The 19,844-nt window shown below is 37.4% G+C and overlaps 1 protein-coding gene across 2 annotated transcripts in view; it reads right to left on the reverse strand.

The window, feature by feature from the left end:
• Positions 1 to 16,324, reverse strand: part of LOC126493266 (uncharacterized) — a 74,251-nt gene extending 57,927 nt beyond the window's left edge. For both annotated transcript variants that reach the window (XM_050130226.1, XM_050130225.1), the window contains exons 1-2: positions 16,252 to 16,324; positions 13,844 to 13,949 (exon numbers count right to left, since the gene is read on the reverse strand). In XM_050130226.1, coding sequence (XP_049986183.1) covers positions 13,844 to 13,949; positions 16,252 to 16,324 — 179 coding nt within the window. The remainder of the gene's footprint in view (positions 1 to 13,843; positions 13,950 to 16,251) is intronic.
• Between the last annotated feature and the right edge of the window lie 3,520 nt (positions 16,325 to 19,844).

Raw genomic sequence — 19,844 nt, forward strand, 5'->3', positions numbered from 1 at the left:
GATTTTTTTTTTGATCCAGCCTATTCGGTGTTCTGTATGCTTCTTGAACCTTCATAGGTACATCTTTCTTTAGGTTGGGAAAGTTTTCTTCTATAATTTTATTAAATATACTTTCTGGACCATTGAGCTGCACTTCTTCTCCTTCTTCTACTCCAATTATTCTTAGGTTTGGTCTTCTTATTGTGTCCCATATTTCCTGAAATTTTTGTGATGAGAGTTTGTTGGACTTGCTGTTTTCTTTGACCAGTGCGTTTATTTTCTCTATGTTATCTTCAGAATCTGAGATTCTTTATTCTATCTCTTGTATTCTGCTGGTTATGCTTGTTTCTGTAGTCTCTATTCATTTACTTAGATTTTCCATGTCCAGCCGACCCTCTGTTTGTGTTTTCTTCTTTGCCTCCATTTCAGTTTTCAAGTCTTGAACTGTTTCCATTATCTGTTTGATTGTTTTTCCTTGGTTTCCTAGGGTATCATTCACTGATTTATTCAATTCTTCAAACTTTCTGTTATACTTCTCATCCATTTCTATAAGGGCATTTTTTACATGCTGTTTAAGGGCGTCAATCACTTTCATAAAGTCATTTTTTTCTACTTCTTCTTGATTAAGGTGTTCCTGTTCTCCTGTTGTGAGGTCGCTGGGTTCTGGTGGTTTCATGTTGTTCTTCAGATTGTTGGGTGAATTCTTGCATTGGCGCCTGCCTGTCTCTTCCTATGGATTTTCTTTTACAGGATCAGGTCTCCTTGCCCACTGATGTACCTTCCCAGTGATGTCACTCCCCAGTGATAGCTCTCCTTGTGCCTAGATCAGATCTCCGTGCTGCTTGGGTAGCTCATAAGCAAAGGGCCTACCTTGCTTGCTGCAGGCAGGCTATTGAGACAACGGAACTACCGCCCTCCCGATTGCCCTCCCGATTAGGGCTGGGTGGGATAGGAAGAGAGAAGAGGTATTGGACAGTATAGCCCCTGCAGGATGACCAGGAAGTGTAGGAGGGTCGAGGAACGTCTGAGTTCCCTGTCCGGGGCTGCTGCCGTGGTCAGAAACTCACCCCAATGATGTCACTCCTGGTGCCCAGATCGGATCACCGTGCTGCTTGGGTAGCTCGTAAACAAAGGGCCTACCTTGCTTGCTGCAGGCAGGCTATTGAGACAAAGGAACTACCACCCTCCCGGTTGCCCTCCTGATTTGGGTTCCTGACTTGACATGATTAAGAGTGGGGCCATGGTTGCTTCAAACTGATGGCTGTTCAGGACTAGAGGTTTTACATGATAGTGACAAAAGTGCTTCTGTCCTTGAGAACTAGGACGGATATTCTGTAAAGGAGGACATTCCAAACTCCAGTGGGAAAATTTAAACCCAAGAAGAAGATAGGCAGTTCTGACCAGGTGGTGGTGGCTCACACTTTAAATCCCAGCGCTCAGGAGGCTGAGGCAGGCAGATCTCTGTGAGTTCGAGGCCAGTCTGGTTGTCAACAAGAGCTAGTTCCAGGACAGGCCCCCAAAGTACAGAGAAACCCTATCTTGAAAAATGAAACAGCAAACAAACAAACAAACAAAAAAGATAGCCAGGATAGCCAGTTCTGGCGTTGAGAGCAAAAGCAATGCAGCCCCTGCTACCAGGTAGCATGAGCTTTCAGGCATTCAGCTCAGATTGGAGATACCATAAAATAGAGTGTTCTGGGGTGTTATAAACTGCTCACCACATCTTCCATAGTCCTGTATTCCCAGTGAAAATTATTACTGCATCTTTGAGACTAATTCTTGACTATTGGGAATTAAGTATAGTATCTAACATTTCTTGAGTACTGGGAAAAATTCCTTCTTTTGGCTTTTTTAGCACTCCTTTGAATCAAACTTTTAACATTGAGTTATTTTCATTTGGAAAGGAAGAATGCAGGTTCATAATTGATATTAAATATTATCATGTTCCATCATATATAAAAAGTATACATGAAAGTATGTATGTAAGTATGTATATCCTAACTGATAAAGACTATATGCTGACATAAAACATATAAGCTATTCTTTCAGAGATTATTTATATAGCTTTTTTTAATGCATTGTGAATGACTTTTCACTTAGTTACACAAAAAGTTATGGGTTGCCTACTTTAGGATTCAAGGACTTGGGCAATTTACACAATTCCTATGAGAAGTGTATTCATTAGGTATGACCAGCTAAATTTCAGACAACACGCAACATTACACATAGACCTTCCAATTCCCAGGATACTATGAGTTTTACAGGGGAGCAGGGATTGTACTAGCCAGTGGGGTCATGACAGGGGTACCCACAGAGACAGTTGACCTAAGCTCGCTGAAACTCATGGATACTGGATCAACAGTCAGGGAGCCTGCATGGGATCAACCTAAACCCTCTGCCTGTGTGTGGCAGTCATGTAACTTAGTCTCTTAGTAAGGGTTCTAACAGCTAAGTACCACCTCTCACTGGTGCTTAGCTGTTGTCTGGTAACCTGTTTCTCATGCTGGACCAGCAGTTAAGGTGAGGAGCTCAGTCCTGCCTCAACTTGATGTGCCATGCTCTGTGCAAGCCCATGCGAGATCTTTCCTTTTCTGAAAGAAGATGGAGGAGGAGTGGATTGGGAGGGGGTAGCTGGGAACAGGGAGGGTACAGGAGGACAGGAAGGAGGGGAAACTGGTTGGTATGTAAAATAAATGAAAGAAACTTTATTTTAAAAATAAATGCATTTTATCCATAAAATAAATCTATAGTATATAGTAGCTTTCACTGTTCTCAGTCTTAAATATAGTGTTTAATTCCTGAAATTATGTTTTCTTTCAAAGCATATCTAGAGACAGAAATATATTAATTTATCCTGTATCTTCATAAAATATAAATGTGTAACAAGCATTTTGTTATTTAACTTTGTGGTGATTTAATAAAATTTATAATAGACTCAAAAAAAGAAGCTAAAGTTAATTGGCCAAGTAGTGTTTTAAATAATATAGTTTCTATGTGATTATTTCTGATCTAAACTGCCAGGTGGCCAGGAAACAAACAAGAGGCCACCTCCAACACCTCTCAGGCAGCCCTAGTACCTATGGTCTGAAAAAATTAAGAAGGGTTGGCCCCTTAACCAGGAAGTGCTTGATGTACAGAAGGTTGACCAGTAGGAAATTAAGCAACTGGACTGACACTATAGCACAGCTCACTATTGATGTTACCCATTTTAAGAGTAAAACAAAAAAGCAGAACAGCTAATGGCCATAGTTATATGGCCAAGGTAGTATGTATGGTAGTATCACAAGGGCCTGGGCTTAGATCACTGGTTATTGTAATAGCAGTTGGACAATGGACGGAAGTGGCACAATGATATATGAAACAATGTAACCACACTTCCAGGTTCAGAGGTCTTTAAAATGTAAGTATGACATATTGGTACCTGTGGCACATCAACAATGTTCTGGTATTTATTCCACATATATTGTGCCAGGGCACTTTTATATACTATATATAAATAACAGAAAACATGCTTATTAACCCAAAACATGTGTAACTGGAGCTATGGCTCAGTAGTTAAAAGCACTTGCTTTTCTTGAAGAAGATTGGGATTCTAATAAGGGGAAGGGATAGAAAGATGGCTGCTTTTCCAGAGGACTCAGATTCAATTTCCAGCACCAACATGTCAGCTCACAACTGTCTATAACTCCACTTCCAGGGATTCTGTTGCCTCACACAAACATATTAATTTTTTTAATATGTTTAATGTATTAGGAAAAACATTAATGCAAATAAAAATAAATAAATCCTCTACAATAAAGGATAAATAAATAAAACCTCCTCCCCTTACATCCTTCCTTCTCCCCCTACCCCCATAGTCCCTATTTTCTCAGATCTTGTCTATTCCCCATTCCCAGGGAGATCTATATATGTTTTTCTTATGGTTATCCTTGTTAATTAGCTTCTTTGGGGTCATGGAATATAGGCTCATTATCCTTTGCTTTACAGCTTGTATTCACTTATGAGTGAGTACATACCACGCTCATCTTTCTGGGTCTAGGGTACCTCATTCAATATGTTTTAATCTAGATCCATCCATTTGCCTTCAAATTTCAAGATATACTTACTTTTTACCACTGTGTAGTATTCCATTGTGTAAATGTACCACATTTTCTTTATCCATTCTTTGGTTGAAGGGCATCAAGGTTGCTATCAGATTCTGGCTATTATGAAAAATGCTACTATGAACATAGTTGAACACATGTCCTTGTGGTATGATTGAGCATCCTTTGGGTATTGCTGGGTCTTGAGGTAGATTGTTTCCTTATTTTTTGAGAAATCATCATACTAATTTCCAAAGCATCTGTACAGGCTTGCATTACCACCAGCAATGTAGGAGTGTTTTTCCCCCCACATCCTCTCCAGCATAAGCTGTCATCAGTTTTTTTTATCTTGGCCATTCTGACAGGAGTAAGATAGATTCTCAGAGTTGTTTTGATTTGTACTTCTCTGATGGCTAAGAACGTTGAACATTTTATTAAGTATTTTTCAGCTCTTTGAGATTTGTCTGTTGAGAGTTCTCTGTTTAGATCTGTAACCCTCTTTTCTTGGATTATTTTTTCTTTTCATGACCAATTTCTTGAGTTCTTTGTATATTTTGGAGATCAATCAATCCTCTGTCCCATGTGGGGTTAGTGAAGACCTTTTCCCATTCTGTAGGCTGCTGTTTTGTCTTGTTGACCATGTCCTTTGCTTTACAGAAGCTTCTCAGTTTCAGGAGGTCCTATTTATTAATTGTTTCTCTCAGTGTCTGCTCTACTAGGGTTATATTTCAGAAGTCGTCTCTTGTATCAATGTGTTCAAGTGTACTTCCCACTTTCACTTCTATGGGGTTTAGTGTGGTTGGTTTAATGTTGTGGTCTTTGACCCATTTGGACTTGAGTTTTGTGGATAGTGATATTTTTGTGGATAGTAATATATTTTCTGGACCATTGAGCTGCACTTCTTCTCCTTCTACTCCAATTATTCTTAGATTTTATTTTGGTAAGTGATATCTATCCAGAAAATTTTCCGTTTCCTTTATATTTTCCAATTCTGTGGAATGCCTGTTTTTGAAATGTGACCTAATGATTCTTTGGATTTCCTCCATGCCTGTTGTTATGTCCCCCTTTTCATTTCTGATTTTGCTAATTTGAATGTTCTCTCTGCCTTTTGGTTAGTTTGGATAAAGGTTTGTCTATTTTGCTAATTTTCTTGAAGAACCAAATCTTTGTCTCATTGATTCTTTGTACTATTTTCTTTATTTCTATTTTGTTGATTTCAGTTCTCAATTTGATTATTTCCTATCATATCATATCATCCTGGGAGACTTTGTTTCTTTTCATTCTAGAGCTTTCGAGTGTTCTGTATCCTGTTAACTTGCTAGTGTGGGATTTTTCAAGCTTTTTTATGTAGGCATTTAGCACTATGAAATTTTCTCTTAACACTGCTTTTATTGTGTCCCATAAGTTTCAGTATGTTGTGTGGTCATTTTTGTTGAATTTTAGGAAGTCTTTAATTTCTTTATTTCTTCCTTGACCCATTGATGATTCAGGTGGGAATTGTTCAATTTCCATGTATTTGTGGGCTTTCTTAAATTACTGTTACTGTTGAATTCTAACTTTAAGCCATGATGATCTGATAAGATACATAGCGTCATTCCTTTTTTTTTGCTATCTGTTGAGGTTTACTTTGTTATTGAATATGTGGTTATTTTTGAGAAGGTTTCATGAAGTGCTGAGAAGAAGGTATTTTTTTATGTTTGGATGAAATGTTCTATAGATGTCTGTTAAATCCATTTGATTAATAATATCTGTTAGTTCCCTTATTACTCTGTTAATTTTCTGCCTGACAGACCTGTCCAGTGGTGAGAGTGGGGTGTTGAAGTCTCCCACTATCAATGTGTGGGGTTTAATGTATGATTTAAGTTTTAGAAGTATTTTTGACATATGAGGGTGGCCTTGTATTTGGGGCATTGATGTTCAGTATTGATATTTTCTCTTGATGGATTTTTTCCAGTGACAAATATAAAATGTCCTTCTTTGTCTCTTTTGATTTTAGTGTGAAGCCTATTTTGTTATATATTAGGAGAGCTACACCAGCTTGTTGTTTAGGTCCATTTAATTGGAAAATTGTTTTCCAACCCTTTACACTGAGGTGATGTCTGTTGCTGAAGTTGACCTGTGTTTCTTGTAAGCAACAGGATGGATTGTGTTTTTGCATCCAATCTGTTAGCCTGTGTCTTTTTATAGGTGAGTTGAATCCATTTATATTAAGGGATATTAATGATCAGTGATTGTTAGTCCCTGTTATTTTAGTTCTTCTTTTTAGTGATGTTATTGCGAGTTCATTTCTCATCTTTGCTATTTGCTGCTGTGAGATCATCTATTATCTGTGCTTTTTGAGGGTATAGCTGACTTCCTTGGGTTAGAGTTTTCCCTGTAGTACTTTGTGTAGGATTGGATTTGTGATTTAAACCTTTTTCTGTCATAGAATATCTTGTTTCCTTCATCTATGGTGGTTGAAAGTTTTGCTGGGCATAGTACTCTGGGCTGGCATTCGAGATCTCTTAATGTCTCCATAATGTTTTACCAGGACCTTCTGGCTTTCATTGTTTTCATTGAGGAGTCAGGTGTAATTCTGGTAGGTCTGCCTTTTTATGTTACTTGTCCTTTTTCCTTTGCATCTCTTATTCTTTCTTTATTCCATATGTTTAGTGTTTTGATCATTATGTGGCAAAGGGACTTTTTTTGATCCAGTCTATTTGGTATTCTGTAAGCTCCTTGTGCTTTCATAGGTATATCCTTATTTGGGTTGGGAAAGTTTTCTTTTATGATTTTGTTGAATATAATTTCTGTGCCTTTGAGTTCTTCTCTTCTTCTATGCCTATTATTCTTAGGTTTGGTCTATTCATGGTGTCCCAAATTTTCTGAATATTTTGTGTTAAGCTTTTGTTAGATTTAACTTTTTTTGACCAATGAATCTATTTCCTCTATTGTATCTTCAATACCTGAGATTCTCTCTTCCATCTCTTGTATTCTACTGTTTATGCTTGCATTTGTGATTCCTGGTCACTTACCCCTGTTTTCCGTTTTCAGAATTACCTTGGTTTGTGTTTTCTCTATTGTCTTTATTTCAGTTTTTAAGTTTTATATTGTTCTTTCTCCTGTTTGATTTGATTGCTTTTTTCTTGGTTTTCTTTAAAAGATTTTTTTTATTTCCTCCATTTTTTTTCTTTTCCTCTACTTTGATAGAATTTTTCATTTCTTCTTTAAGGTCCTCAGACTTTTTTCTAAAGTCATCTTTTAGGTAGTTTTCTTCTGTTTCATCTGAGTTGTGGTGATCAAATCTTGCTCTTGTAGAGCCACTAGTTTTTGGTGGGTGCTGTGTTTTTCTTTGGGTTGTTGAGTGTGTTCTTACCTTGTTGTCTGCCCATTTTAACTCCAATTGGTGTAGTTGGGACTGTGCCTCTGGTGATCTATCCTCCATATGCTAGTGGATCCAAGGTTTAGACGGTCGCTCCTCATGATGGAGTCAGGGCCACAATTCTAGTCATGCTCTAGGTCACTCATTGCTCCCAGATATCACTTGGTGCTCCCACAGATGTTGGTCAGGCCTGCCTTAGTTTGAAAATAGCAATTCTGCCACCAGGAATCATCAGAATGAGACTCATTTTAAAATATTTTTTAAAATTATAAAATTGCTTATACATGTTTAATGTATTACATTCACTTCTCACTCCTTGGGTATAACATTATAATATGTTATTTATTATCATTTTAATTTAAAAATATTTGAAAGGTAATAATAACAAGGAATAAGAGACCAGAAATATAAAATGGTGGGGGAAGTCATGGAAGGAGTTGGAAGAAGAGAGAGAGGGAAAGGATACCATTATATTGTGATTATTTTTTAAAGGTTATCATTTCCTCTCTCCCCTTGCTCCTAACACCTCCAGGTAGTGATGGCCAATCTTTTACCCAGACCCTTTTACCAGCTGCAACACTTGTCATAATGGGTCCAACAGGGAAGCACAGTGAAGATGACCCTGTTGACCAGGACATAGGTTAGATGATCTGGGAATGTGAGCACAGGAGACCTGGCCCCACCCCTCATCTGCCATATGGTGGCATGGGTCCGGGGGAGATGTTTTCCCCCACCCATTAATGCCTGAGGTATGGTCTTGAGTCAGAAGTGTATGAGAGCTACTCCTGCCCACCACCAGCTACAACACTTGAGAGAGCAGATCCTGCACCTTCCCTGGGTACCACAATAGAGCCAATCCTGTTGGTAGAGATGTGGGTGAGCCAACTCCATACTTGTGAGCATGAGATGTGGAAGCCCAAAAATGTGAGCCTATTTCCATTCTGACAGATGGTCAGAATATGTAGGTATATTTCTGCTCCTTCTTTTATAATATGAGGTTAGTTGGGGAGTGGCTTCCTTCAGGATACTTGGTCTAGGGTAGTCACTGCCTAAACAACAGAATGCTAATGACTTGATGCCTCAAAGTGTTAACGCAAATAACTGTTTGAATTGTCCTTTGTATCATGTTAAAGAAGTCTTTTGTTGCCTTCTTCCTCTTTTGGGGGTATAAAAGTATATGGAAAATTAAAAGTGGACAATTTCAGAATTCACTGGAATGCCCTCTCTGTATTATTCTATGGTTTCTGTTTTATTATTTTTCATGCACCTTTGTATTCTTTATTAACATTTCTACATCCCCATGCCTCTACCCTGGCAAGATGTATTTTTGTTGAGGTTTGTCCCCCACAATGGGAGAGCTGCCCCTATTACTTATCTGTCATTTAGTGGCATGGGCAGAGGAGAGATATCCTCATACCTATCAATCCCTGAAGTGGGTGAGAGAACTGGCATTGAGGTCATAAGAGCAGGAGAGCTGGTCCTGCTCCTTCAACAGTTGTAACACTCTGGAGAGTGGCTCCTATTCCACACCTGGGCAACATAGTAGAGCTGACCCTGAAGGTGTAGGTGTGGGAGATCTGACCCTAGGGACATGAAAGGATGAGAACTGGTCCAACCCCATGCTTATTATTGGTAGGTGTGAACTCGCCAGGACAATGCAGTAGAGCTCACCCTGGTGGTGAGATCAAGGGAGAACTGGCATGCTGACCAACCATGTAACTACCCAGGCCCAAAACCAGGGTTATATGTTGGACCATTGCAACATCTACCCCATCTGTGATCTGCTGGAGCACGTGAAAGGACCAGGCCTTTAGCCCTTAACCTTCAGGATTTCCACAACACAAGGAAACAACAGGATAACCAAGAGGAATTCCAGTGAAGGCCCAGTATCAATAGTGCAGCAGAAAACAGAGACCTCAAATCAGACCAAAGAGTGCAATAAGCACTTGCAAATAAAGATTGTCAGGAGCCATTTCAGGCTTCTCCTTTCTCACAGGGCCTTGAAAAAAAAACCTTGAGACAGAAAACTTAAAGTTAACCAAAACATTACATGCTAACCTTGGAGACTCAAGCTCTGGAAAGCACCACAGAGGGTCTTCATTGCTTGCTGCTTATCACTAACAGCAGGTGTTCTATCTAGCCACTGACCTTGCAACTGCCCCGCATAGCTGCCAAATCCCTTTCCCCTTCCCCCTTCCCCCTTCTCCCTTTCCCCATCCCCAGTTGCCCCTGCCCTAGTTCCTCACTGAGGAGTATTTAAGACAAAAACTTGCTTCAATAAACGGAGACTTTGACAAGAGAAGTTTGCTTGGTCTCCATTTCTCTCTCGCGCGCGCCCATGTTCTTTCAAGTAGTGCCCCTTCAGACCCTGGAATAACTGGACCTGCTGGGTGGGTACAAAAGATAGATGGATAAAAGGGCTTACTGTGAAATTCAGTGTCTCACACCACAGCTTCCATGATGAAACTGTTTTTTCTTCTCTTTCTTCCTTCTCTTAAATTTCATTTCATTTTATTTTATTTTGGGGACTGGGGGAGGTTCAAGGACAAAAGGTGGATACAGGGTGGATATGAAGGACAGGGAAATGAATGAGATGGAGACACATGATGTGAAAGACACAAAGAATAAATAAAAAGAAGAAAAATAATATGCAAAATGGAATTACAAAAAGATATTATTATTAAAAGTTTCTGTTTACATGTAAAAGGACACCTGATATTTGACAATTAAAAGAGAAATATACATAGGAAAAATATATCATCCTCAACAAATGATGCTGATTAATCTAGTTGTTTGCATGCAGAGACTGCAAATAAATCCATTCTTATCACCTTGCACAAAAGTCAAGTCCAAGTGGATCAAAGACAACATAAAACTAGACACATTGAACCTGATAGAAAAGAAAATGGGAAATATCTTCTAACACATTGGCACAAGAGATGATTTCCTCAATATAACACTAATAGCATAAACACCAAGATCAAAAATTAATAAATGGGACCTCATGAAACTATAAGCTTTTGTAAGGCCAAAGATATTGTTAATTAGACAAAGTTGAAGTCTACAGAATTGGAAAAGTTTTTACCAACTCCATATCTGACAGAGAGCTAATACCTAAATTATATAAAGAACTCAAGAAACTACATATAAAAAAATTAAATAATGTAATTAAAAAGTAGAATAGATATCTAAACAGAATTCTCAATAGAGGAAACTCAAATGACTGAGAAACAGTTAAAGAAATGTTCAGCATCCTTAGCCACCAGGGAAATTCAAATCAAAACTACTTTGAGATTTTATCTAACACCCATCAGAATGACTAAGATCAACAACACATGTGGCAGTACATGCTGGCAAGCATGTGGAACTGGGAGAACATTCCTCCATTACTGGTGGGAGTACAAATTTGTACAATCATTATGGAAATCAGTATGCAGTTACTTCCCCAGAAAGTTGGGAATTGATCTACCTCAAGATCCAGCTATATCCTTGAGCAAATACCCAATGGATGCTCCTTCTTACCATAAGGATACTTGCTCGACCATGTTCATTGCAGCTTAATTCATAATAGCCAGAATGTGGAAACAACCAAGATATTCCTCAATAGAAGAATGAATAAAGAAAATGTGATGCATTTATACAATGTAATATTACTTAACTATTAAAAACAGATAACACTATGAAATTTGCAGGCAAATGAATGGAACTAGAAAAATATCATCCTGAGTGAACTAACAAGGATCTAGAGGGATAAATATGGCATATATTCACTTATAAGTGGATATTAGCCATTGAGTAAATGATAACCAAGTTGCAATCGCTAAACCAGAGAGAGAAAGAGAAGGGCTCTGGGAGATACATGAATCTCCCTGAGAGGGGTGGGTGGTGGTATGGAAGCTGGGGATCATGCTGGAAAAGATGGGGTGTAAAGAGAGAAAGCTGGAATTGGGGGGACATTTGGGAGTATGTGGAAAATTAACGCTGTGAAAACTTCCTGGAATGTATGAAGATGATCCTAATGAGGATTCCTAGTCATGAGAATACAGAGTCTCAAGTGGCTATCTCTTGTAGCAAGGCAAGGCTTCCAGTGGCAGGGCTGGGTTGCATTCATTTGAGTCGCTGGCAAAAATGGTCCCATGGAAATCTTCAAACTACCCATACTCTTGCTGGGCGGTGGTGGCACACACCTTTAATCCCAGCACTCGGGAGGCAGAGGCAGGTGGATCTCTGGGAGTTCGAGGCCAGCCTGGTCTACAAGAGTTAGTTCTTGGACAGGCACCAAAAGTTACAGAGAAACCCTGGCTCAAAAAAAAAAAAAAACAAAAAAAAAAAAAACCTACCCATATTCTTGCTAAGACAAAGGGTTTCTCTCTGCAAACTGACATCATGGAACCATCATGGAGAAACACACACACACACACACCTCATTGAACATGAAGAAATCAAGTAGATACGTACATGGAGCCTTTACCCCTATATTCTAGTCTTCTTGGTGTGGAAAAATACTCTGCAGGCTACTGAAAGAGAAATTTAAACACCAATCCAGCCAAAAACTTTGACCTACAATCTGTCCTGCCTGCAAAATATGCTATGGCAATTTTGGCACAAAACTTGTGGGTCTAGACAATCAATATATGATTGGACTTAAGGCCTAATCCATGAGAAGGAAACCACACATGATACTGCTTAGGTAACCAGGAACCAGAGATTTCATATTCCAGAGACCTAGCATAAAACCAAATACTACTAGTCTAAAAAAGTATCAATGCAATGACTCCTAGTGATATTTTGCTATACTCCTAAACCAGTGCCTTATCTTCTCATTATCAGAGAGGCTTACTTTTGCAGCAGGAACAAATACAAAAAAAATCACAGCCAGATACTACACAGGGAGATCTTGGAACAAGCATCTCTAAGTGAGATAACTCCATCAAATCACTCTCCTTTCAGCTCAGGGAATCCCAGGGAAGAGAAAATGGAAAGAGCCAGGGGCAATGGAGGATACCAGGAAAACAAGGCTCTCTGTAACAACTAAGCAAGGCTCACCTGAAGTTATAAAGACCGAAGAAGCAGCACAGGGCCTTCATGGGTCTGAACCAAGTCCTATGCATACATGCTATTACTTTTAGCTTAATATTTTTATGGGACTCCTGTGAGAATGGCGAGCTGATCTCTGACTCTTGCACTTGCCCTTGAGACTCTTCTCCTCCTATTGGGTTGTCATGTCCACCTGCGATATGATAGATTTTACTTAATCTTATTAAATTTGATTTTGTCATATTTTGTTTTCTCTGAAGCCCTTTCTTTTCTAATGAGAGACAGAAAAGGGGTGGATCCAGAAGAGATGGGCAGTGGGGAGTAACTAGGAGGAGTAGAGGGAGGGAAACCTTAATCAGAATATATTGTATGAGAAAAGGGTCTATGTTCAATAAAAAGGGGGAAAAGTAAAACTTTTGGGTTTGTTGTTTCTGGTTTTGAGATATGACTTTTGCTATTTTGTAGCAAGAACACCCTGGAATGCATGTGACTAAGCAGTTCCCACTGCCCCTGCCTCCAGAATAGCTGAGAATACATGCACATGCAACCAGGGACAAATTCAGTGCCTTGCTGTTTAAAATCATTTTTCATTGTCTTCAGTGATTCCAGTATTTTACTAGGCAAACACTCCCATTCAATGATTGATTCATTTAATAAACCCTTATAAAGAGGAGATAAAATAGTACACACATCGAAATGCAAATACAGTCATTTGGGATGTCTAGAACATTTCTGCACTTTTCTAAATGCAAAATTTTTCAAAACTCAGATCCCTTGCCTATACATGGTGATGTTATTCACTTTCATTATTGGTCCTCCCTGGGTATCCTCTGTATCAGTCAATGAGGCAAGCCTTCTTATTCATGTACTATCTTTTCTTCCAATCACTCTCATTTTTATGATTAGAAAAATAAAAAATCTGTTTGAATTTATTTTAAAATAAAATTTATGACTCAACATACTTTCATGCTTTCAAAACTGGAAAAAAGAAAGACTGCCATATGTTATAGAATATCTATATCATATGCTGATTAGGAAACAAAAGTCCTTTATTCATTACTAAATGAAATGATACACACCTAATTTTTCTTTTTAGAGATATAAAGTAGTTTACTAAGAATATATGTGTATATATTCTTATATTATATATAATATATAATCTAGCTGCAAAAGACTATATGCAGAAAACAAATCTGAATGGTATTAATCTCATAAAGTCAAAGGAAAGCATCTAGGAAGAAGACCACAACCATTGTCCCATATGCATAGGATTACATTATTATATTCAAGTATTACATGATTGCATATACCAAACAAATAAAAACAGACAAAATTACTTACAATATGCTCTGTTTCCTTTTCGTACAGCATAAATACTACTTACTTGCAGAAAGGCTTTTCATCTTTGCATGCACAGGCAATGTCATTGGGGCAGAAATTTGTTGTGTTTCCTAGACAATTACCAAAGTCTGTCACAGATGTACAGTTGGCTGTAAACAGGAAAATTTGAAAACCATCTCAACAATAGAAAAATATGTTTCAAATGTACATACTACACATGTGCTAAGTTCTGAATGTTAAGATAATTGTTCGTGTGGGAGAGAGCAAGAGAAAAGAGACATAGGAGGGAAAATGATGAAATTACATTTTCATTTAAAGTAAAAAGAATTTTAAAATGAAAATAGGTTCATGCTACTTTAAGATTTCCAAACATTATATTGATAAAAGACTAGGCCTCAAAATTCAAGATGAATATCCAAATATCTTTTCTTTATACTATTTCATACTGGTTATTTTGAAAATATGACTTTATAAAGTCAATCCATAACATTATGGGGAAAAGGTCTAATGCTCTTTCATACTAAATTTGAGTATACTTTTCTGTAAAAGAAACAAAAATATCCTATCCAAAGTCTGAGGCAGCGTAAAACTGGCATGCTTAACCTCAATTTATTCCTATTATCCTGGAAAAATAACTGCATTCTCTTTCCTTCAAAAAGACACTGGTAGATTAAAGAAGCCATTGGGTGTCTCTCTCACTATTTTTCCTGTTCTTGGGACTCTTTTCCTCCTGCTGGTTTGCCTTGTCCTGCCTTGATATGAGGACTTTTGCCTTGTCTCATTGTATCTTGTTTTGTTGTGTTTAGCTGTTGTTTCTTGGAAGCCTGCTCTTTTCTGAAGGGAAACAGAGGAGGAGAGGATGGAGCTAGATGGGAGGTGGGGGAATGGGAGGAATGGACAGAGGGGACACTGTGGTAAGGATGTGTTGTATGAAAGAAGAATCTATTTCCAGTAATATTATTTTTAAAAAGCATCCGACTAGTAAGCCTCTGAGAGTAGCAAGCATTTCAGCCCCAACACATAATGATTTTTCAAGGCCTCCCTAGAGATGTATTCTTTCAAAAATATGGCTGCAGTAATGCATTCCCAATAACTGAGAAAAACGCTATAATGTCCAAAAACAAGTGAAGAAGACTTGCTAAAAATCATAGGACCCATAAAGCACAAAAATATTTAATTTTTTTGTTATTTTCTTTTTTCTTTTTCATTTATTTTACACAACAACTACAGTTTCCCTTCCCTCCTCTCCTCTCCTTTCCCTCACCTCCCTTTTACCTTCTCCCCTTCCCCCATCCACTCCTCTTCAGTCACCATTCAGAAAGTTTAAGGCCTCCCAGGAGTCAACACAGTGGGGGACACCAAATTAAGGCAGGACCCTCAGTTACTGGATGTAGATTTTATGATGAGAATTAGGGTAATTGCCAATCTGATTACAAGGGAAGGCCAGCTCAGTCATCCTCTCCACTGTTGCTAGGTGTCTTAGCTGGGGCCATCCTTGAAGCACAAAAATCTTAACCCCCCCCCACCAAATGGCAAATTATTTTCATCCTCCACCAGCACAGACACAAAAACAAACTGTTTATAGAGTGAGATTTCATAATTGTCTGAATCATAGTATTTGTTTGGTATAGGAGATGGTAGATAATAAAGATTAGATCTGTAGCACCCAGAAGGAAACTAAACTTTTACTGATTTTACTATTTAAATATATTACTCAAAGGAACAAAAGAAAAACACCACAACACATAATGGAATTTGTAAGAAAAACCAAAAATATAGTACAGTACTTTAAAAGTTTGATTCTAGTTTTTAAAATATGAAAGCAACTTCATCTGACCAAAATGTTCCCTCTAATTGTACATTAGAGAAATCCCCACCACAATTGCTAGGCCAAATATTGCTGCTTAGGGGAAATTTAAGCTACATCTGTTTTTATCAGGCAATGTTTAGAAAAAGAAATATAGTTCTTGGGTTGACAACAATTTTAGGTTTTATTTTATAGACACATATGATTATATCATCTACTTCTTCAACCACAATTTTATGACAACCCATGTGAATTGATTATAACAAATAAATTATAACTTTTCAGTTTGAAAGTTTTCTGAAAAACAGGTTACAACTAATACACATTCAGAGAAACAAATTGGTTAAGTAGCCTAAATCAACTTCCAGCATCCACTCAAGTAAAATTTTTACTTATTTTACCATAGAATTTTTCACATTTTATGTTTACCTAAAGGATCAGAAATGAACACATTGGCTTCAGAAGAAAAAATTCTTTCAGAAAGTAAACACCTCTAATAAAGGAGACATGTCCAGAAATTGAAAATTTTTAATAGCAGAACTTTGGTTAGAATGCCGGTTAATTACTTAGACTTGGACACTGAGACCTAATTAATTCATTATGTTATCAACCTATAGAAAATAAAACAAGTGAAAATTTCTTACGTTGAGTGCAGTGTACCATCAAAAAACAGCAGATGAACAGCATTCGAGTCAGTATAATTGTGCAATCTGCCATTGTGGGAGAAAAGCAGAAACCTTAGCAGTCTTAGCAACTGAACTTAGGTCTCCTGCAATTATGTTTTCCAGCTGATAAACAGAGAGTGTGCGTGCCTTATATAGGAGACACCTGAAGATGGATTTTGAACTTTTTCCTTCTTGCCTGGGTAAATTGCTAATTAACTTAGTATTGTAGACTTATTTGTTCCCTGTACCTGTTTGTTCCTACTTCTAAAAATAGAAGTGATTTTTCTATGAATTGCACGCTGCTTGTGTTTATCCTCAAATCTATGTTATTTCTTAAAGCTATATGTATATCTTTATAGTAGGCTTCATAATGATTTACTATTGCCAAAACAGAATTTTTACTTGGCACTTATTTCTATGAATGTAATTTTCAACTCTGCTTAGGATCAGATCTCTGACCTCATGGCTACTGGGATTGCTAAACAAGAATCAGAAGACATAATTGTGTAGCATTGCCAATAAGAAAAAAGAGAAACCAGAAAATAGAATAAAGACAGAAATAGGAAAGGAGAGCTGCTAGGCAGAGAAAATAAAGAGATGACGAGGGGAGTAGTAGTCAGGATAGCAAGCAGAGACATAATTCAGTTGGGACACTGAACTTTCACCTTAACCGGCAATGTTTAAAAAAAAAATATTGTTTCTGGCTTGGCAAAAATTTTAGGATTTATTTTATAAACAAATAAGATTACATTGTTTATTTCTTCAGCCATCACTTTACAGAACTCATGTGATTTTATTATATCAAGTAAGTATATAATTGACAGTATTAATTACTTAGGTTTGGACATGACCAGAGTATTACTTACTTTCTAACTAAAACCTTACCTCTCCCTGTCTCTATCTCTCTCTTTCATACACAAACCCACCTACACATACATACATACATACATACACACACACAGACACACACACACACACACATTTAGATTTGCATTATCAGCATGACAGTTTGCACTAAGGTGACTGTATCTGCTACATATCTTCTATCTAGTAAAACTGTAGTTCACCTGGTATCATCTTTTTATATCACAAAAATACATTGTTTTTCTCACTTACTGGCAAGTATAGTTTATGTACTATTTCTTGTTTGGAATTTACCCATTATTTTATTTTATATCCTGCTTCTGCTTTCTGGCTATCAATAAAATGAAGGTACTATGAGCTCATGTTTGAAACTTCCTATTACCATGAATAAAAATATTTTTTACCTATTTGGATCATCCTGATTCAATATAATTTATTTATTCTGGACAGTTTTGTTTAATATTTTAATAGTAAGTTGTTTATTTTATAATACCATGGCTGTTAGATACGTACCTAATGATATTAGTATATTATTATGAAAATATAAATACTCATTTTGAATATAAGCAAATTTATTTATTTGGGTCTGTTATGGCAAAAGCAAAATTCTTGCATACATATAGCAAAAATAGGTACAAATCACAGAATTTAATTCCCTCCGTTTTATGTGACTTTTCTCTGCAATCTCTACTGCAATTTCCATTTGAGACAGAGACTCACTATATGTCCCCAGTTGGCCTCACATTCAATAGTGAATTTAGTTTACTAAGTGTTGGGATTTGAGGCATGTGCTATCACACCTATTTTCTAAGGTAATTTAAGACAGATCCCAGCCATTCTTGATTTAGAGCTTACAAATTACTGTTGTCATTCAAGAATTCTGCATAGATGGTCTAGTGACAGATAACTAAGGCCTTCTTCAAGCAGTCTTCTTAAAGCTCTGTCAGAAATAAGCTTTCTCCTATTAAATAAAAATTCACATTCCTGAAACTTCCAGTCAGTATGGAACAAATTCATTATGATCCACTTAGAAAATTCTGGGTTAAAGTGAGACTCCATTCACAAGTACAAGGAAGGGAAAGTTTAAAGTCCACATATCTAATTCTGTATGGCTTCAGTTGATAACTGATTCATCCATATCCTAAGACACTAAAGTTTGCTACTAAATCTGTATAGTAAGCATACAATGGTCATTACATATTAAATAACAAATTTCTCCTTAGCAATCCAATAAACACCTTTCATTACACATAGAAACTAGAATTCCCACTTATTTCTGTGTTATAGCCCATTTTGTAGCTAAGAGTAGTCATGTGGCAAATACTACCTAGTAACAGACTAAGAACACCTTTGGTAGGGATCCTCAGAAAGGTTTTCTCCTCATAAAGAAAGGGCTGCCTCCTCTTGTGGCCCCCTTCTCTTCTCATTGCCTAAAACTGGGGCTGGCTTTAATAATAGAGTTTTATGTGCTCATCTTGCCTTCATGGGTAGAGCCGCTTTAATATTCTGGGGTTTGCAGAGTAGAGAGAGAGGCAGAGAAAATAAGTGTTTGAGTGAGTGGATTGACCCTATCAGTGCCTACCTTTAGACTTCTTACTATGTGAAACTTACAAATAAACCTCTGTTGTTTAAATTGCTTTTTAAAAAAAATTTGGGGATGGGCTCTCACTGTGTAACCCTGCCTAACCTGGAAGTCAGTATGTAGATGACGCTTGTTTAGAGCTTACAGAGACCTGCCTCTCACTACTTCCCAGGTGCTGGGAATAAAGGCATGTGCTGCAAAATCCAAACTACTTTTAGTTGGGTATTCTAACAAAAGTGATATAGTTAATATCATGATTAAAAGTTGACAATAACATAGACTAACAAAAATGCTTTTTTAAAACTTCTAGGAATATGAGTAAATATCCTATATTCTAGTTGACTTATTTGTGTGAGTGTACACATGTGAACACACACTGCAGCACTATACTGTGTTATGTTTGTTGAGGTCAGAAGAAAACTTGCAGAAGCCAATTCCCTCCTTCCATGTGATCCCAGGGTCAAACTCAATCTTCAGCTTGAACAGAAAGTGACTTGACCCATTTAGGCTTCTCACCAAGATCTCACATATGCGGATACACAAGAGATAATTGTTTCTTACCTACTGATTTAAAACTGGACATAAGCACAGTTAAATTCAAGAAGGTTAAAGATGGATCCAAAAATTTTAAACAGTTGTATAGTAAGTAATTCAGTTTGAACTATAAAGGACCATCTAATTCGAATAGACAAATAATAAACAGAAATAACCAGATAGCTCTAGAGTACGATATCCAGCTTGTTAAGTCTATGCCCAAAAATGGTAAAGCTGGATCATATGCTAGATCTATTTTTAGCATTTGAGGAATCTTCATTTTTTTTTTACTGAAAATTGATTCTTCTTTCATACAATACATCTCAACTACAGTTTCTTTTCCCTCCACTCCTCCCAACCAGCCCTCTACATCTTCTCTCCCCCAGATCCACTCCCCATCCTTTCCCCTTCAGAAAGGAATAGGTCTCCAAAAGACAACAACCAAACAGGAAAAAAACAAAATACAATAAGACAAGGATAAAATGCTCACACTGAGGCTGGGCAAGGCAACCCAACAGGAGAAAAACAGTCCCAAGAACAGGCAAACAAGTCAACGACACATCTGTTCCCACAGTTAGGAGTCCCACAAAAA

The sequence above is a fragment of the Alexandromys fortis genome, unplaced genomic scaffold (genome assembly GCF_014885135.2).
Source record: "Alexandromys fortis isolate MF-2015 unplaced genomic scaffold, M_Fortis_MF-2015_v1.1 scaffold_230, whole genome shotgun sequence".
Lineage (NCBI taxonomy): Eukaryota > Metazoa > Chordata > Mammalia > Rodentia > Cricetidae > Alexandromys > Alexandromys fortis.